We start from the raw sequence: 18638 nt of genomic DNA, 5'->3' as shown, positions 1-18638 counted from the left end.
ATTGCATTTTCACTGAGCATGCGTACAGAAATGCTGGCCACGACGGCGGCTGTTTATAATGGGCCGCTGACGCGCTGTTTCCAAACAAAACGGGGAGCCCCCCTCACCCCCCCTTCTCACCAGACGAGTTTCTCCTTATTGAGAACAGCCAACCCTAGTCATGGTTACAGGGGAGTTACAAATAAACGTTTTTTAAACAGCTGGACTATTTATTCCCTGGACTCAAGAAGTGATATATATATATATATATATATATATATATATATATATATATATATATATATATATATATATATATATATTTAATAGAGGGCCTATTTCAGTAATCTTATAACTCTGAAAGCAGATTATTATTATTTTTTGTTACTACAGCTGTCTCAACGTGTAGGCCAAGGTGATGTAAACTGAGCTGCGCTGGATTGGTGGGGTTGAGTTGTGCCGCGGCTCGAAGGCCTTGTGTTTTACCCTCTTCGCAGTCTTCTGTTCTACCGGCCCGCGAAGCTACAGTATTATATCATATTTGTAAATCGGCACCTGCCATCACAGACTTGCTGTGTGAGACCCTGAGCAAGACTCCCTGTGTGGGAGTCTGAGCAAGACTCCCTGTGTGGGACCCTGAGCAAGACTCCCTGGGACCCTGAGCAAGACTCCCGGGACCCTGAGCAAGACTCCCTGTGTGGGACCCTGAGCAAGCGGGACCCTGAGCAAGACTCCCTGTGCGGGACCCTGAGCAAGACTCAAGACTCGCTGGGCGGGACCCTGAGCAAGACTCGCTGTGTGGGACCCTGAGCAAGACTCCCTGTGTGGGACCCTGAGCAAGACTCGCTGTGTGGGACCCTGAGCAAGACTCCCTGTGTGGGACCCTGAGCAAGACTCGCTGTGTGGGACCCTGAGCAAGACTCCCTGTGTGGGACCCTGAGCAAGACTCGCTGTGTGGGACCCTGAGCAAGACTCCCTGTGCGGGACCCTGAGCAAGACTCGTTGGGTGGGACCCTGAGCAAGACTCCCTGTGTGGGACCCTGAGCAAGTCACTTCACCTCCTTGTGCTGCGTCTTTGGGGTGAGGCGTTGTTGTGAGTGACTCTGCAGCTGATAGCTCACACACCCTAGTCTCCTATCTTGTAAAGCGCTTTGTGATGGTGCTCCACTGTGAAATGCACTATATAATGATTACTACTTCTTCTTCTTCTTCTTCTTCTTCTTCTTCTTCTTCTTCTTCTTCTTCTTCTTCTTATTATTATTAATAATAAATAATCTTGTTGCACATCAATAACACCCTACCCGGTTGCTACGCTTTCGGTTGCTAGGGAAGGAGAGGTGGCACGTCACGGTCCGCATATTTTCACTGAGCATGCGCAAAAAAAAAAGCAGCAGCAGCAGCAGAAAGCTGGCCGACATGGCGGCTGTTTACGAGTGGGCCGCGGGCGAGCTGTTTCCAAACAAAACCCCGGAGCCGCGTCCTGAAAACCGGCAGGCAGAGCTCGCTACCGAGCCGGGCAGCGACCCGCCCGCCCTGCTCACCGAGAGGGAGATCAAACAGGAGCCAGCGGAGCCCGAGATGGAGCCGGAGAGCCGCGGAGCCCGACCGCTGATCATCAGCGCTGTAGAGCAGACCGCCGTCAAAGAGGAGCGAAGCGAGCCGGCGGGGGAGGAGGACGAGCCGGCGGGGGAGGAGGACGAGCCGGCGGGGGAGGAGGACGGGGAGCAGGGGGGCTATTACCAGATAAAGCTGTGTGAAGCCGGGGAGACCTCTGGCGAGTGGACCCGGAGCCAAGACCACCTCAACCAGCAGGGCCCAGAAAGCGAAGAGGGAGATAACAACGGTAAGATATTGCCAAAATTATTACTTTTTAAAATCATCGTTATAAATATACCAATTTCTGTAATAATAATAATAATAATAGTAATAATAATACATTATTTTTTGGCGTATAACCGCGTTTCATTAATTCACACCAAATGATTCAGCAAATTACGTATTCACACACCTGTCTTCATTTCATAAAAAAAATAAATAACTCTGTAAACTTAAACTCCATTTCCATTCCCCCTGTGCACTGGCAGGAGTTTCATTTTGAACCGCAGTTTTGTTAATAAGATTTTTGAATGGTTTGACCGAATGATGTATTTTACAGCCTCGCTCTAGCTGGTGTGTGTGTATATAATGTGTGTATGTATATATATATATATAATGTATAGATGCAGAATGAGATTATTAATAATAAACTATAGTTATAACTATAACAACAGTGCAACAGAGTGCCCTGCATTGTTTGCAGATGTTATGGTTCTAAACTGAATCATTTCTTGCCAAGACCTATTTTAAGAGCGTATTTAAGGGTTGACAGGTAGAGTTTGAGTGCGCACTTTCCTTCACCGCCTAAAACCAGCGTGTAACACGCGAGTATTGCCACGGCCACACAAGTAGCGATGAAAAAAAATACACCCTTTTTCTCTTCTTTTAATCAGGCTAGATTAAACCTGGTAATATCTTGATATCATTTATGTGTCTGTTTCCACAAGGGGTTCACGAGGAACCCCCTGCCTTGTTACCCGGTAGCAGGGTGCTGTGTTTTAAGCAGTCCCTCCGGGTTGTAACGTCCACCCCTCCCATCGCCTGGACTGTAAAAAGCAGAGCGATCAGTGTGCTGGTGAAAGAGGACGTCCATGAGAGATTCATTCAAAAGCTGTGCATGCTGATCCTCAGAGCCAGCATTGCATGATAATATAAGTTTATATAAGATAATGTTAATTAGAATGAACGCAGAGTTAAAGATAGACAGAAAAATGATGTCACACTGTATAGAACACCATTACATCATGTAAGAAGAAATCGTGGATTTGAATGTAAACAATAACAAGTCGTTGTCATGCCGTCAAACACCTAGAAACACCTCCAATGTTTTGATTCAAACACAGGCTCCCTTGAAAAAGATATATACAACATATTGAAACATTAGCAGCTATATATTTAAACCTTGGCTAAATAATGCTAATACCACGTTTCATTACAATGATACGTTTTGGTTCCCTGTTGCTATATTATTATTATTATTATTATTATTATAAATAAATCTTTTGTGCACTATAAAACACCAAGAAACACTTTTTTTTTCAAGTTTAACTAAGCTGCTCTCCAGCTAGATGGACAATATGGAGTGTGCTGTACCACCACTGTATCCCATTTAGGACGGATTTTGTCCCCGGGGGTGGTGGGGTAATAAAATAACATTTAAAAGAGAAAGCAATCTCGCATTTGCCCCAAGCTCAGGGGTCCCCAAACTGGGGCCCCCAATCCTGATTCCCAATAGGGCAACGCTCCCCTAGCACACGAACGCGGCTTCTGTAAGGGGCTTGGAGGCTACTGCGTTCCCCTCGCTGTTACTGCCTTGACGTCACTTCATCTCCTGCATCTCTAATGATTTCCCATGCCAGCGCTCCTCGCCTGTAGCACCGTGCATGTGTGATGGTCTGCACAATGTGGAGCACCCCACACATTGACATACATACACAATTTACAGAACATTATTATTGTTGTTGTTGATTTAGTGTTAAATTCTAAAGTCACAGACAGTTTATTTTAATGCTGGCACGTTGTTAACGATGTCTGGCAGTGCTCAACATGCCAGCGAGCCACCCTAGCGATGGCTTATTTTTGTGTTTCAAGGGTAATCTCGTTAACGGCATGAAGCTGTGCATGCATAGTTACAATTTGTGCAGTTATGCCAAAACTGAACACGTTTTGGTTCCCTGTTTCTATTATTATTATTATTATTATTTAATATAAATCTTTTTTTTTCTTCCTCTACGAAGAAACACTCTTTTTTTTTTTTTTTTTTTAAGCTGTGTCGCTGTTCCCACACCACTGTCCTTTCAAGTTTAACTGCCTGCTCTGTCCATGCTTTGAAGTAATCTGTTGTGAGTGCAGATCCCCATTGCATGAGCGCGCGCACCTGTTTGCCCGACGGTAGCATACAGAATCCCTGGGTAATGTGTCTGGTATCGATCTAGTTGCATATTGTCATTGAGCAAAGTTCTGCACTAAATTTTTATTTTAAAAACTGCACCCATGAAGAGAAGACCAATAGTACTGTACTTGGGTTCAGTAGTAACTGCTAAGTGAGATTTGGACAGGCGGAAGGGGCAGCGTTTGCAGAATCTCCTGATCCAGATCGGCAGATTGCGTCGCTCGCTCTCTGGCTGTTTTTTCCGTCGTTGCTCTTGCAGCTGCCGTCTTGTGTTTCGCCGCTGCTGCTGCTGTGCGTGAGTGAAGTCGTGTGGGCTTGCTGGACATGGTCGTGCAATTCACCAGAAAAAGAGGAGAGCGGAGAGTTGCTAAGTTCCCAGTACCTAACTCTGTACTTCTGTCCGCGATTCTGTTTTCCCGGGAAATTCAGTATCCCCGAAATAGAGATTAGTATTTTCTGCTCTTCTCTGTCTGACTTGTGTGTTTGGAAAGGGTATGTATTGAGCAGGGCTGGCTGCTGCACAGCAGCTTCGTCTGTTGGGGCTCCAGTGTTCCTTCCTGCTGCTGTAGCTCCGGTCTCTGTTCATTCTCAAAGGAGGCTCTGTGGTCCAGTGGTTAAAGAAAAGGGCTTGTAACCAAGAGGGTCCCCGGATCAAATCCCAGTTCGCTCCCTGACTCTCTGTGTGGGACCCTGAGCGAGCCACTGAACCTCCTTGTGCTGCGTCTTTTGGGTGAGACGTTGTTGTGAGTGACTCTGCAGCTGATGCATAGCTCACACACCCTAGCTAGCCTCTGTAAGTCTCCTTGGATACAGGCGTCTGCTAATTATTATTATTATTATTATTATTATTATTATTATTATTAATAATAATTCTGGAGTTGCCCGATAACCCGGCCGCTTGCCTGTAAGAAGACTTGGTCTGCCAGGGTGTAGTTTTGTCTGCAAACTCTGGGGTTGTGTCAAATTTTCTGGCTGTGAATTTTTTAATAAAAGCACTTTAGGGGTGTGTGATTGACATTGGGAGCGCTCGACCCTCTCAGAGAAACACCCCCTCCTGGTTGCAGACAGTGCAACCGGTTTTGATTGTAGTCGTAGATCAAAGCGTTCAGGCTTTTATCTCACGAGTACTCGAGTGGGAGTGGGAGTGCCCGAGGTCTCGTACAGTGTGATGGTGAAGCCACCTTTTTAAAGGCAGACACGAGAGTCCAAACTCGCGGGGCAGGATAAGAGGCGTGAGGCGCTGGGCTAGCGGTGAGCCACCCCCATCGTTAACCATTCATCACAGGTCAAAGCAACTGGATTTGCCCTCACTTCAGTTCTCCCCCTTTTGTTTGTAGGGGATGGGCCCTTCATCTGCAAGGACTGTGGAGAGGCCTTTTCTCAGAGGGACGCCTACGAGACGCATCTGGGGGTACACACCCTGAAGGATGAAGAGGGGCTCCCAGATAACGCTGCTAGTGGCAGGGACTCCAGAAACGAGGCGGCCTTGAGGGATCAGAATAGCTCCGGGGGGGAGGAGCTTCACCGCTACCCCGAGGCAGGCCGCGTGAAGACGAAGGTTTCCTTCGAGTGTCCAGACTGCGGAGAGGTTTTCGCCCACCCACTCAAGTTCCGGGCGCACAAGCGGCGCCACGGCTACGCGAAACGCGCCATAACTCTCCACGCCAACAAACAGACGCAATCCGGGGAGAAGCCCTACAAGTGCCTGGACTGCGGGAAGAGCTACTGCTACCAGACGTCTCTCGAGACCCACCAGCGGTCCCACGCCGACAGCAAGGACACCTTCTTCCGGGAGCTGGAAAAGCTGGAGCTGAGCAAATCCCTGGAGTGTCCCGAATGTGGGAAGCACTTCTCCCGCGTCGCTGCTCTCCAGGCGCATCAGCAAAGCCACGTGGACTCCCGCGCCGCCCTCGCCAAGCCTCACGCTTGCGAATGCGGGAAAGGGTTCGTGCTGTTCGGGTCGCTGACCACTCACAAGAAATCCTGCCGTGGTGCAGACTGCTTGAAATCTGGACCCGCCGGGGAGACTGTCCAAGCGAAGGAAAAGAAGTCCTGGGAATGCCAGGATTGCAGCGAGACATTCACCAGCACTTTGGAGTTCCGGAATCACCGTCGCCGACACTCCGCCTTGAAAAGCGCCGACTCGCTCCAAGCTGACTTGCAGACGGGCTCCGGGGAGAAGCGCTACTTCTGTCCTGAATGTGGCAAGAGCTACTGTAGCCTCTCCTGGTTCCAGAACCATTGGCGATCCCACAGCGACTCCTGGGAGCTGGACTGGCTGGGCGAGGAGAGCAAGTCCTCTTCAGAGTGCCCAGAGTTCAGCGAGCGCTTCTCTCGTGCAGCCGTCGCCAACCAGCGGGCCTCGTTACGGGCATCTGGTCAGCGGCAACGGAAGAACAAGGCTCTGTTGGAGACTTTGTACGAGTGCCCCAGATGCCGGAAGCACTTCCCCGGAACGGCAGAGCTGACCACCCACCTGCCCTGCCAGGGTGACCCGGAACACCACCACGAGTGCCAGAGCTGCGGCAAGACTTTCGCCAGCAGCAGGATTCTGAAGAATCACAAACAGCTTCGCTCCAAGAAGAAAAAGCGATCCCACAAGTGCGGCGTCTGCAGCAAGGGCTTCCTGTCGCTCTGCGGTCTCCGCAAGCACTCCGGGACACACGCTGGCGACCCCAAAGGCCGACCCTTCCGGTGCAAGGGGTGCCCCAAGACTTTCATGACCCGGTCAGGCTTCCTGAGACACTGGAAGCACCATTGTGGGAACCCCGTGAGCCAGGCTGCGGGGGAAGAGACCGCGCTCTTCGAGATTGCTGGAGAAGCTGCGGAGGGGGAGCAGCTTGGGAAGGATGAGCAGACGGCCAGCCAGCCTGAGGAAAGAGAGGACTGCTCCTCCCAGTCACTCTGTAGCAATGAACGGACCCAAACGTCCCAAGTGTCGAAACCTGAGTCACACAAGCTGGACGGGGACAAGTCCCTGGAGCGTCTCGAGCGTGGGGAGCATTCCTCCCGGAGCACGGCACTCCATGACCATACGCACGGCCACATCACAGCCCAAGCCACCCTTGAGAAGCCCTACATGTGTGAGTGTGGGAGAGGGTACTGCTCAACCTGGGCTCTGACTCGGCACAAGAAATCGCACGCTGGCACAGGGCAGCTCTTCAGCACTCGGGTCTTAGCGAAAAGGGAGAAACTGTGCTGCAAGTGCCGTGACTGTGGGAAGAGTTTCTCTTACCTTGGCTCGCTGCATGGCCACCGACGCTTCTATGGTGGGCGCTGCGCCCCCTCTATCCGAACCAAGTCCTTCAAGTGTCTCGATTGCGGGGAGTGCCTCTCCGATGCCAGCCAGTTCCGCCTTCACCGCCGTCGCCACGGCAAATGCTCCCAAACCATGAAGGCAAACAAGACACCGTTGGAGAAGCCGTACCGGTGTCCCGATTGTGGAAAAAGCTACTGCTTCCTCGCCTCCCTTGAGACTCACCAACAAACCCACGTGGACACCAAACCAGCCTCCACCACCTCCTCCTTCTCCTCCTCCTGGGACCAGTCTGGTGAGCAGGAGCCCAAGTTCGAGTGCCCTGTATGTGGCGAGCGTTTCTCCCGTGGCGCTGCACTGCGGGCCCATCAGCAGTGCCACCTAGAGGACCAGGCAACCCTCGACAAGCCCTACCTGTGCCAGTGCGGGAAGGGCTACAGCTCTTCCCGGGCCCTCGGCCAGCACAGGAAGACCGCACACCCGGACTTGAAGCCGCCCCAAAGCTGCGGTGAACGCAGGAGTGGTTTCTCCAGCGGCGTGGAGCTCGGGGAGCACCAGCTGCGCCGAGCTGCCCAGGCGCAAAGCCACGAGTGTCAGAGGTGTGGGAAGAGCTTCGGCTCCCTCCCGAAGCTCAGAGCTCACGAGCGGCTCCGCTCCAAGAAACGCCAACTGTGCCCCCGGCGCAGTTGTGGGTATGAGGAGGAGGGGCAGCTGAAGAGGCACGTCGCTGCTAGCCACAAGCAAGGGGGGCGGCCCGTTCACCACAAGTGTGGCGACTGCAACGTGGGCTTCCTATCTCTCTCCGATCTCCGGGACCACGTGAAGAACCACGCCGCCAAAAAGCCCTTCAAGTGCAAGGGCTGCCCCAAGATGTTCGTGTCTCGGTCGGGGTTCCTGCGGCACTGGAAACGCCACTGCGGGAAAGCAGAGACCCGGGCAGAGGGGGGAGCGCCGCGGGAGACTGTGAAAGAGGAAGCACAGATGAGTGAGACATTAAAACAAGGAGAACCCGAGCCGAGCGACAAAGAGGAGGCGAGCGAGGAACCGTCTGGGGGTGAGAAGGAAAGAGAGGAGAGTGAAGAGGAGGAGGAGGAGAATGGGGGTGATGGTGAAGAATCGCAGGGGGAATGGAAGGAGTTGAAAGTAGAAGAGGTTCTGTATAACTGCAATGTGTGCGGACAGGCCTTCGCAGAGGAATTTCAGCTCTACCTTCACTTCATGCAGCACGCCACGGGCTGCCTGTAACGCCGCCCCCTCCTCTCCACCTGTCCCAAATCAACTTGCAGTTTTAGGACTTCCGAAGTCTCTGTGGAGCAGAGACTGCACAGCTCATGGGGGGTGGGGTTCTATCTGTATTAATGTGTTGAAGGAAAATCTTTTTATTTATTTTTATTTTTATTTATTTATTTATTTATTTATTTATTTATTTATTATTATTTATAATACAAAAGAAAAAGTGACAGTACTGAAAGGAACTTTAAAGCTGACGACTGATATCATATTATTGATGGTATTTTGTTTTTGATTCTCACAAGGACTTTGGACTTCAGTACAGCGTTCAAGGAATAATGTTGGATACGTCACGTTGGGGACAGTTGTGTGTGTATAAGATATAATATTAGTCACTTACTGCCTGCTTGCTTTAGCTGTGGGTACAACTTGAATCTCTTGGAGAGAGGCTGTGATTCATATGGCATTGTGAAAAAGAGACACTAATGTTCTATTGACTGTTAAACTCCCAAGGTAGCAACACTGAGAGAAGTGGACTGCTGGCCAATGGGCAACATGATGGTCCTGCATGCGAGGAGTGTTCAGTGGTTGAATATAGTGGGTGGGGCTGCATCGACACACGGGCCACGTGCATGACACAGAAACGCATGTTGTTGGTGTTGTGTGTTTTCGTTTTTTTTTTTTTTTTTTTTTTTTTTTTGACATCCTGTAACTGTTAAACTCTGAAATGCTAAATGTAGAAAAACAAAATAAATAAACAAATTCGACTAGAGCAGTGTTTTCTCTGGTGTCTTCGATACTGCGATTCACATATATGACTGGGTGCTGTGGACTCTCCACGCCGTCCCAGCTGATAAAGCATGGGGGTTTCAGGGGTTCCATGAGGACGAGTGTGCGTGCACGCCCTGTATTTGTTTTCTCATTGTCTCTTGTGTCCCTGTGGTGTGTCATCTAAACCTCCTGCATTGCATATATTGCTGCAAGGCTTCCCATGTTGACTGTGGTCGGTCAGTTAGATGGATAATGTCTTTGTCTCTTCGTGTCGATCTGTATTTTGTTTTGAGGTGTTTCTCCCCTCGTGCGTGCGGGACGGTGGTGGAGTCATCGGTGTTTGTGAATACCAGCTCTAAACCAAGAGTGACAAGAACAGCTCTGCCATGAGAACTTGTTTCAGATGCCCTCTGGCAAGATTTCCAGAAAAAAAAAAAACTAAATTACCACCAGCCTGGAGTTCAGCCCTCCGGTACCCTGCAGCCACCCAACCTGCTAGGGGTGTAGTTGATGTTATGGCCTCTGGTTCAGGAAGACAGGATTTATGTATCTTACTATTTATTTATTTGATTTTCAGATCTATCCAGGTATGTGTGTGTGTGTTTTTTTTGTGTGTTATATATAAATATAAATATGAGATTCAGTTTAAACTTCTGAAACTGTAAACCCATATTTGGAATGTTCAAACACAATCAAAAGAATTACAGACGTAAAAAAAAAAAAATTCTGATATTTATGTATAGAAGACTCATGTTTTGCATAATTTGTGTGTATCCAATAAATGTGTTTGTACACTAATGTTAAAAACACTAACCCTGTGCTCCCACCAAAATAAGCCACAGGTGGATACTGGAGAACTTGACAGCACTGGACAGTGACTGTCTGGGTCCAGTTAAGAGGTTCAGCAGATCGAGGCTGTTGACAACTAATGTATCTGAGAAAAACAGCATTTACAGTTGAATAGTCTGTGAGAGAAATTGAAGGGCGTAACAAAGTCCTGTTCATAGCTCCGCCTGTAAAAATGCGTCGGTTTGATCAATCCAGACCCTCGTAAGACACTGCTGGCTTTTTGAGAGCTGGAGAATCCTCCAGTATTGAGTCCCAGGGATCGTTCTGGAGGTGGGTGGTTGAATGCAGTCGCGCCGTCCCTGCAGGGTCTTGGCTGAATAGACTGGCGAAGCGGCACGGATGTAGATCTGTGTGTTTCTGGCGCTGCCTTCAGTGTGCCCTGAAGAAACCACAAGCCGAAATGTTTGTCGACTTGATACAGTTTCTTGTATCTTTTTTATTTTTGTGTTTTACTTTCGGATTCTGATGTTACAGATTCCCCAACCCCCCCCATACAATAAATAATCTTCTAACCTGAAAGTGGATGTCTTGATACACATTTAAATACAAAAAAAAAAAATGCTGTAGAATTGCTGGGGTTTAACAGGAGTAGCACTGTGCATTGTTTTCATGCAAACAACCAAGCATAAACAAACGAGTAAATAAAAGGTGTGTGTTCTTATTGAATTTCCTTGGAGTTGCCTCACGTCAGTTTTCCCTTTGTTTATTTTTAGGGCATGGGCTGTTCTTCTGCATGGACTGTGGAGAGGTCTTTATGCAGAGGGCCGTCTACCAGGCCCACCGACGGACGCACGCCCATGAGCGCCGGACGGACAGAGTGGCCCGCTACGAAGGCATGCTGGTGCCAGACGCGGGCAGGAAAACCTTCTCCTGCGCCATCTGCGGGAAGCGCTTCTACAATTCCAGAGGCTTCCACGGCCACCAGCGGACCCACCTCCTCAAACAGCCCAAAAGGGGCCAGGAGGACAAGCCTCACAGGTGCACCGTGTGCGGGAAAGGTTACATCGCGCTCGGCTTCCTGATCAGCCACGAGCGTTCCCACGAGAAGCCTCCAAAATCCATCTTCAACGGGCTGGCCCAGCTGAAGAAGAAATCCTTCGAGTGCCCGGACTGCGGGCGGTGCTATTCGCGGGCATCGGCCCTGGAAGCCCATCGTCATTGTCACGCCAACGTGAAGCTCTTCAAAGCCCTGGACCCGATCAAGCAGGCGAGGGCCTGTGGGAAAGCGCACGAGTGCCCGGAGTGCGGGAAGGCCTGCCACTCCGTCGCGGGGCTCAGCTGCCACCGTAAGATCCACAGCGTGAATCTGGTGAAGAAAGAGGACATGCGGGAGGAGAGCAGGAGGTCCCTGGAGTGCCTGGAGTGCGGCCGCACCTTCGCCTCCGCGGCAGCCATACGGGCCCACCGACGGGTTCACGCTTTGCGCTCCAAGTCCGATGCCGCGGTTACCCCAGCCGGGGCAGAGAAGCCCTGCGCGTGCCCAGTGTGCCGGAAGCGGTTTTGCACGCCGGCTTTCCTGGAGTACCACCGCCGGCTGGCTCACGCAGACTCCAGGCCGCCCAAGTCCTTGCTCCACCAGCTGGACACGTTGCAGAAAAAGTCGTTCAAGTGTCCTGAGTGCGGGAAGCGCTTCTCCCGCGCCTCCGCTTTCCACTCCCATCTGCGCTGCCACACGGACTACGACTCTTGCCAAGACGTCCAGGAGGGCAGCACGTCGGCTGCTGAGGAGGAGGAGGAGGCCAGTAGAAGTGTCTGCCTCTCTCCCAGGTCTTCCCCTCGTACCGCCAGAAGGCTACTTGCTGCTGAATCCCTCGGCAAAAGCACCCAGTCCGGGAGGGGCGACTCATTCGAGTGCCTCGACTGTAGCATGTATTTCACCCGCCCCAGTGCCTTCCACGCCCATCGCCTCTGGCACTCCTCTGTCAGCAGCGTCGCGCCTGCCAAGCTGGAAGTGAAACCCGAAGCTGAATTGGAAATTGAGCTTGAGGAAGAGCCTGACCTGAAACTGAAGAGTCCGGACTGCGGAAAACGCTTCGGCCTCCCTGCCTCCCTGCGAGCTCATCGCCTCAGTCACAAACGAGACGGCATCGCACCCTACGAAATAAAACCGGACATCAAGTCAGAAGTGGAGAGCGAACCCGAAACAGAGGTGGAACCGAAGAAGAATCCTTTCGAGTGTCTGGAGTGCGGACAGTGTTTCAGCTGTTCCAAGGCCCTCCTAACACACCAGCACTGGCACACTCGTGGTTCATTGCAAATCTTTATCGGGGGCAGCCCGACGCAGTCGGAGAAGCCATACCAGTGTGATGAGTGTGGGAAAGGCTACTGCTCAGTCAAGGCCTTCCACAACCACCTGTGGAAACACATGGACAGAAAGCCTTTGAAATCCCTCTCTTACCAGCTGGCAGGGCTGGAGAAGAACTCCTTCGAGTGTCCCCAGTGCGGGATGCGTTTCTCCCGGGCGTCCGCGCTGCAGTCCCACAAGCAAAGCCACCTGAACGCAAGATTTAAATCCCGCTCCTCTTCCGAGAAACCCTTCAAGTGTGCAGAGTGCGGGAGAGGCTACTGGTCACCTGCCGCGCTCTCAGTTCATCAGAAATCTCAACACGCCAGCGCCAAACCTTCCTTGGATCCCTGCCAGGGGAGGGAGAAGTCTGATGCTGAAGTAAGCAGCAACACGCCTGACCAGTCTGATGCAAGCGGGAAAGGGAACGCTACACACTGGGGTTTGGATCGCCAAGGCCGATTACACCCGCACCTGAAACTTTCAGCGCATTCTGATGTCCGCCAGGGTGCCAGCTCCCAGGAGAAGTCTGACAAGGCCTTGCACTGTGGGAGTCGGAACTCCAGCGGCTCTGCTCTCCAGTCCCCGTACAGCACAGATTCCTCCAAATCCCACAAAGAATCTTCTTCCTCCCACTTTGACAGTGGTGGTAGACCTCCTGATGAGCCAGTCATCAAACTGGAAATTGAAGACTTTGCCATCGGGAGTACTCCGTCAAAGCAGGTTGATCCCTTCGAGTGCCCAGATTGTGGCCAGCGCTTCGCCTGCCGTGGCGCACTCTGTGCCCATTGCCACGGGCGCACCAGAGACTCCAGACACCTCAGCCTGCTTGGCAGGGGCACGGATGTGAAAACAGAATTAAAACCGGAGGTGAAACATGATGTTCAACCCGACGCCGAACTGAAGGATATTTCTCTGGCATGCCCAGACTGCGGCCGGCTTTTCAGTCGCCCCGATGCACTTCGAGCACACCGGTACTGGCACACGCGAGGCTCCAGTCGTCTGTCGTTGTTTACCGGGAGCACCGACGTTAAACCGGACATAAAACTCGAGATCAAAACCGTTCTCATCGCCGACAGCACCTCGCCCAAGAAGCCTTTTTCCTCAGAGTGCCCGGACTGTGGCAAGAGCTTTCGTAACGTTGCTGGGCTCCGATCCCACATGCATTGGCACAGGCGGCCCTCGAAGCAACACTCAACAACATTCTCCCACGAGGGAGGTCCGGCCCCAGGCGAGAAGCCATACCGGTGTGACGAGTGTGGGAAAGGCTGCGACTCCATCAAGGCCGTTCACAACCACCAGCGGAAACACAGAAAGCCTTTGAAATCCCTCTCTTACCAGCTGGCTCGGCTGGAGAGGAACTCTTTCGAGTGTCCTGAGTGCGGGATGCGTTTCTCCCGGGCGTCTGCGCTGCAGTCCCACAATCAGAACCATCTGGACTCGTATTCCAGAAGCTCGAAAGACAAACCTTACAGATGCACAGAGTGCAAGAAGAGCTACTGGTCTTTGAGGTCGCTCTACACCCACAAGAAGTGTCACTTGAAAGAAGCTTTAAAAGCAGAAGGTGACGGAGGGACGCAGGCGGAGAAGCCATGTCACAAGTGCCCTGATTGCCAGAGAAGTTTCAGTGACCCCACAGAGCTCGCCACCCACAGACAGGGGCCCTGTGTGGATGAATCCTGGGAAAGAGACACCCAGGCAGAGCTGGGAGGCAAGGATGGACCCTTGAAGAGCAGTCGGTGTGGGAAGGGTTTCCATGACTCGAACGCTGTCTGCGAACACCAGCTACACCAGCACATGGACGAGAAAACCGTTTTGCAGAAGCAACCAGAGAAGTCTCTTGCGTCTCCTGATCGTGACAGAGTTTGTGCCGCCGCCATGCCTCTCGCCGGCTTGCACCGGCGAAGCCACCAACTCGGAGAAGACTCAAACCAGAAGCCCTATCCCTGCCCGGACTGTGAGAAGAGTTACAGCTCAGCCGGTGCGCTACACAACCACAAGAAATCCGGACACAAGAAACCTGGAAACTCTGTCGACTCCCAGGAGACGGCTCCTAGGTCTCGGCGTCGGCGCCCTCACCGCTTCACGAACAGGAGCTACCAATGCCAGGACTGTGGGAAACGCTACAGCACCAAGAGTGCCCTCTACAACCACAAGAAATCCCACATCGCAGCTTCCGTCCCCGACCTGCAGGGGGCGCCCCAGCAGAACGACATGCCTTTCGGGAGAGGTGCTGAACCAAGGAAGTGCCAGAAATGCGGGAATTCGTTCACTACAGGCTCCTTGCTGAACACTTACAGGAAGCAGGCTTGGAACAGCCCTTCTTCCTGCTCGCTGTGCTGCAAAACTGAATTGGAAATCAAGCTTGAGGAAGAGCCCGATCTGGAACCGAAGAGTCCGGACTGCGGAAAACGCTTCGGCCTCCCTGCCGAGCTGCGAGCTCATCGCCTCAGTCACAAACGAGACTGCGTCACATCCTACGAACTAAAACCGGACATCAAGTCAGAAGTGGAGATCGAACCCGAAACAGAGTTGGAACCGAAGAAGGATCCTTTCAAGTGTCCGGAGTGCGGACAGTGTTTCAGCTGTTCCAAGGCCCTCCTAACACACCAGCACTGGCACACTCGTGGTTCATTGCAAATCTTTATCGGGGGCAGCCCGACGCAGTCGGAGAAGCCATACCAGTGTGATGAGTGTGGGAAAGGCTACTGCTCAATCAAGGCCTTCTGCGACCACCTGCGGAAACACATGGTCAGAAAGCCTTTGAAATCTCTCTCTTACCAGCTGGCAGGGCTGGAGAAGAACTCCTTCGAGTGTCCTGAGTGCGGGATGCGTTTCTCCCGGGCGTCCGCGCTGCAGTCCCACAAGCAGAACCACCTGGACTCTCATTCCAGAAGCTCAAAAGACAAACCTTGCAGATGCACAGAGTGCGAGAAGAGCTTCTGGTCTTTGAGGTCGCTGTACACCCATAAGAAGTGTCACGTCAAAGAAGCTTTAAAAGAGGAAGGTGACGGAGGAACCCAGGCGGAGAAGCCATGTCACAAGTGCCCCAATTGCCAGAGAAGTTTCAGTGACCCCGCAGAGCTCGCCACCCACAGACAGGGGCCCTGTGTGGATGAATCCTGGGAAAGAGACACCAAGGCTGAGCTGGGAGGCGAGGACGGACCCTTGCAGAGCAGTCGATGTGCAGAGGGTTTCCATGACTCGAACGCTGTAAGCGGACACCAGCAACACCAACACACGGACAAGAAGATCGTTTTGCAGAAGCAACCAGAGAAGTCTCGTGCATGTCCTGATCGTGACAGAGTTTGTGCCGCCGCCATGCCTCTCGCCGGCTTGCACCTGAGAAGCCACCAAGTCGAAGAAGACTCAAACCAGAAGCCCTATCCCTGCCCGGACTGTGAGAAGAGTTACAGCTCAGCCGGTGCGCTACACAACCACAAGAAATCCGGACACAAGAAACCTGGAAACTCTGTCGACTCCCAGGAGACGGCTCCTAGGTCTCGGCGTCGGCGCCCTCACCGCTTCACGAACAGGAGCTACCAATGCCAGGACTGTGGGAAACGCTACAGCACCAAGAGTGCCCTCTACAACCACAAGAAATCCCACATCGCAGCTTCCGTCCCCGACCTGCAGGGGGCGCCCCAGCAGAACGACATGCCTTTCGGGAGAGGTGCTGAACTGTGGAAGTGCCAGAAATGCGGGAAGTCGTTCACTACAAGCTCCTTGCTGAACGCTCACAGGAAGCAGGCGTGGAACAGCCGTTACACCTGCTCGCTGTGTTGCAAAGGCTTCCCGGAGGAAGGGGAGCTCCTGCAGCACATGCAGCGTGGGCACGAGTGCAGGGTGTGCGGGATGCTGTTCAGGGCACTGGCCGAGCTCCGCCTTCACCTGGAGACCCACCCGGGTGCCCGGCCCTTCCGGTGCCTGACCTGCGGGCTCGCGTTTTCCCACCTGAAGAACCTGACCAGGCACCAGAAGAATCACAGTCACCAAGGAGTGATCAGGGAGGGGAAACCGATGGCGACTCCGAAGCGCCACAAGTGCCCCCAGTGTGGCAAGGCGTTCCGGTTCCTCTCCGAAGTCAAACGGCATCAGCCTGTCCACACCAGAGAGAAGCAACAATGCCAGCTGTGCCCGAAGGCTTACTCGCTGACCCAAGGACTGAGAGTTCACCAGCGAAGCTGTCACAGAGCAATTCTTACTCAGGGTGCATCCAAAGGCAATGGTACTCTCTCAGCTGCTGCTTTCATTTCTTCTAAGCCACATGAAGAGTCATGCCTGCTGGACAATATCGAGTCCAGGCTGAATGCTGGCCAGGCAAACTGCAGCACCCGAGGAACAACGGACAAGGCGTCTGAGCTGTCTGTTCCCTCCAGGGCTCCGAAGTGTTTCCTGAGCGTCGAGGCGCTCCAATTTTCCTCCGATCTCGTCAGCCCCCAGCCTGTGCACGCCGGGGAGAAGTACCGGTGCCAGCTCTGCCCGAAGGCTTACTCGAAGCCCCAAGCACTGAGGGCACATCAGCAGACCCTTCATGGAGGAGATGGGACCCAGGGGGCCAACGAGGGTGAAGGTACTCCGCAATTTTCTCCAGCACCTGAGGAGGAGGAGGGGGAGGCGCTGCTGCTGGGCTGCATTGAGTGCGGACAGACATTCAGCCAGGAGTTGGAACTGCACCAGCACTACATAGAGCATGCCCGGGGAGACTTCTGAAAGGGTTTGCAGGTTGAGAACACTACACACAGCTCACTAACAGGGAGAACAGTGACCCCCTACCCCCCTCACATACACAAACTCCTTATCCTATCCTATTGTTTGACTGCTTCCTATAAACTGTGACAGTGGCCTGTAAAACACTGAAAGAAATTTCTGGGTGGTTTAAAAAAAAAAAAAAACACACAAAAAACACCACATTTGACACGTCCCTCCTCCTAGTCACAAAAGAACCAGGACTAGGGGGCTGGGTGGGGCAGCAGGGCAAGTTTGGCTTGTCTCGGGTTGAACAGCCTCGCTGTTGAACTTCTGTTGTAAATCAGATTGTGTCGACAAGCAAACACTGCATGATTTGACACCATGCTTGAGAGAGAAGTCTGGGACTGAATGGGAGGTAGGGAGGGAGGGAGGGATGGACAGTGCGAGGGGGTGTTCTAGTCCCTTGTGGCAGGTGTGGGAGATGAAGCTGTCATAGAGCCCTACTTGGGGACCACTATAAAAAAAATAAATAAAAAATTAGACACGTGTACAGAGTACTGGGGAAACCCATTTTTAGTAATTGTTGTTGTTTTCTTGTGTGTGAGCGATGGTCTGTGAAACACACCAGCACACATGTTCAAGTTTCCAGCTTAGTGGACAGTAAATCCCTAAAAATAAATATATCCGAAACACATTAAAAAAACTCCCAGCGACAGCAGAACAAAGCTGCCTGCATGAGCCTGTTGGAAAATACTTTCAAGAGAAGACTGTGGGAATGGCCGCAATGTTGTGCTGCTTATTGAAGAATTACTGTTGTTATTTCTTTTAATTGCATTTTCAAGCCATTTTCAACACGTCTCTGTCTGGCTCCACTGCTCTATTATAACGATTTGTCTGTGTACCTATTTTAAATCGGTTTGCATTGATCTGTACTTATTTTAAATGTAACTTTTTTTAAACCGCACTATTTTTTGGATGGGTTGTGTTGCTGAATTGGAAATCTGTCTTGCACACCTGATCTAGACTATTCTATCCAAAATATCTTTGGTAGAGAATGTGCAAGTACTTACAATGTTGTGTTGTGATATACATTTGCGCCACCTGGTGGAAGTACAGAGATATAGACATAAGCTCTTGGTATTGCTTTGTTTGTTTGCTTGGGGTTGACATTTAATCCATTATTTTAAGCAGAGTTATAACGTAATTGTGGTCGGCTCTCTACCTTATAATCGCAGAAATAAACGTGTAAATACATACTGTTTATAGAGAGACGACTGTATACAAGCAAGTATGAAAAGGCTAGTTTTGTACTTTAAAAAAAAAAAAAAAAAAAAAAAAATAATACATGGGAACCAGACATGCGACGTAACACCCATCCCCGACGAGACCACAAATAGTCAACCAAAGTAACACTGCAAAATGGGACAGTTGGTTGCCCGCTATGGACAACCACTGCATAACACAGACGTGACGCTGGCTCCCTCATGTAAAAACTAAAGACAGAGCACTACACGAAATTGGTTCTACACGTAATGTCAAGTTATTTGATGAACCGACTATACGGATACAAGATGCACTGCAGCCCGATG

The 18638-nt window shown here is 51.5% G+C and overlaps 1 protein-coding gene across 1 annotated transcript; it reads left to right on the top strand.

Moving 5' to 3' along the window:
* Nucleotides 1–1360: 1360 nt before the first annotated feature.
* Nucleotides 1361–17739, top strand: LOC121299154 (zinc finger protein 646-like). The gene is made up of 2 exons (XM_041226741.1): nt 1361–1822; nt 10787–17739. The coding sequence occupies exons 1-2, from the start codon at nt 1396–1398 to the stop codon at nt 17068–17070; spliced, it is 6711 nt and encodes a 2236-aa protein (XP_041082675.1). The 5' UTR covers nt 1361–1395; the 3' UTR covers nt 17071–17739.
* The last annotated feature ends 899 nt before the right edge of the window (nt 17740–18638 follow it).

The sequence above is a fragment of the Polyodon spathula genome, chromosome 24, assembly GCF_017654505.1.
Source record: "Polyodon spathula isolate WHYD16114869_AA chromosome 24, ASM1765450v1, whole genome shotgun sequence".
Taxonomy (NCBI): domain Eukaryota; kingdom Metazoa; phylum Chordata; class Actinopteri; order Acipenseriformes; family Polyodontidae; genus Polyodon; species Polyodon spathula.
This window is presented reverse-complemented; position numbering and strand designations above follow the sequence as displayed.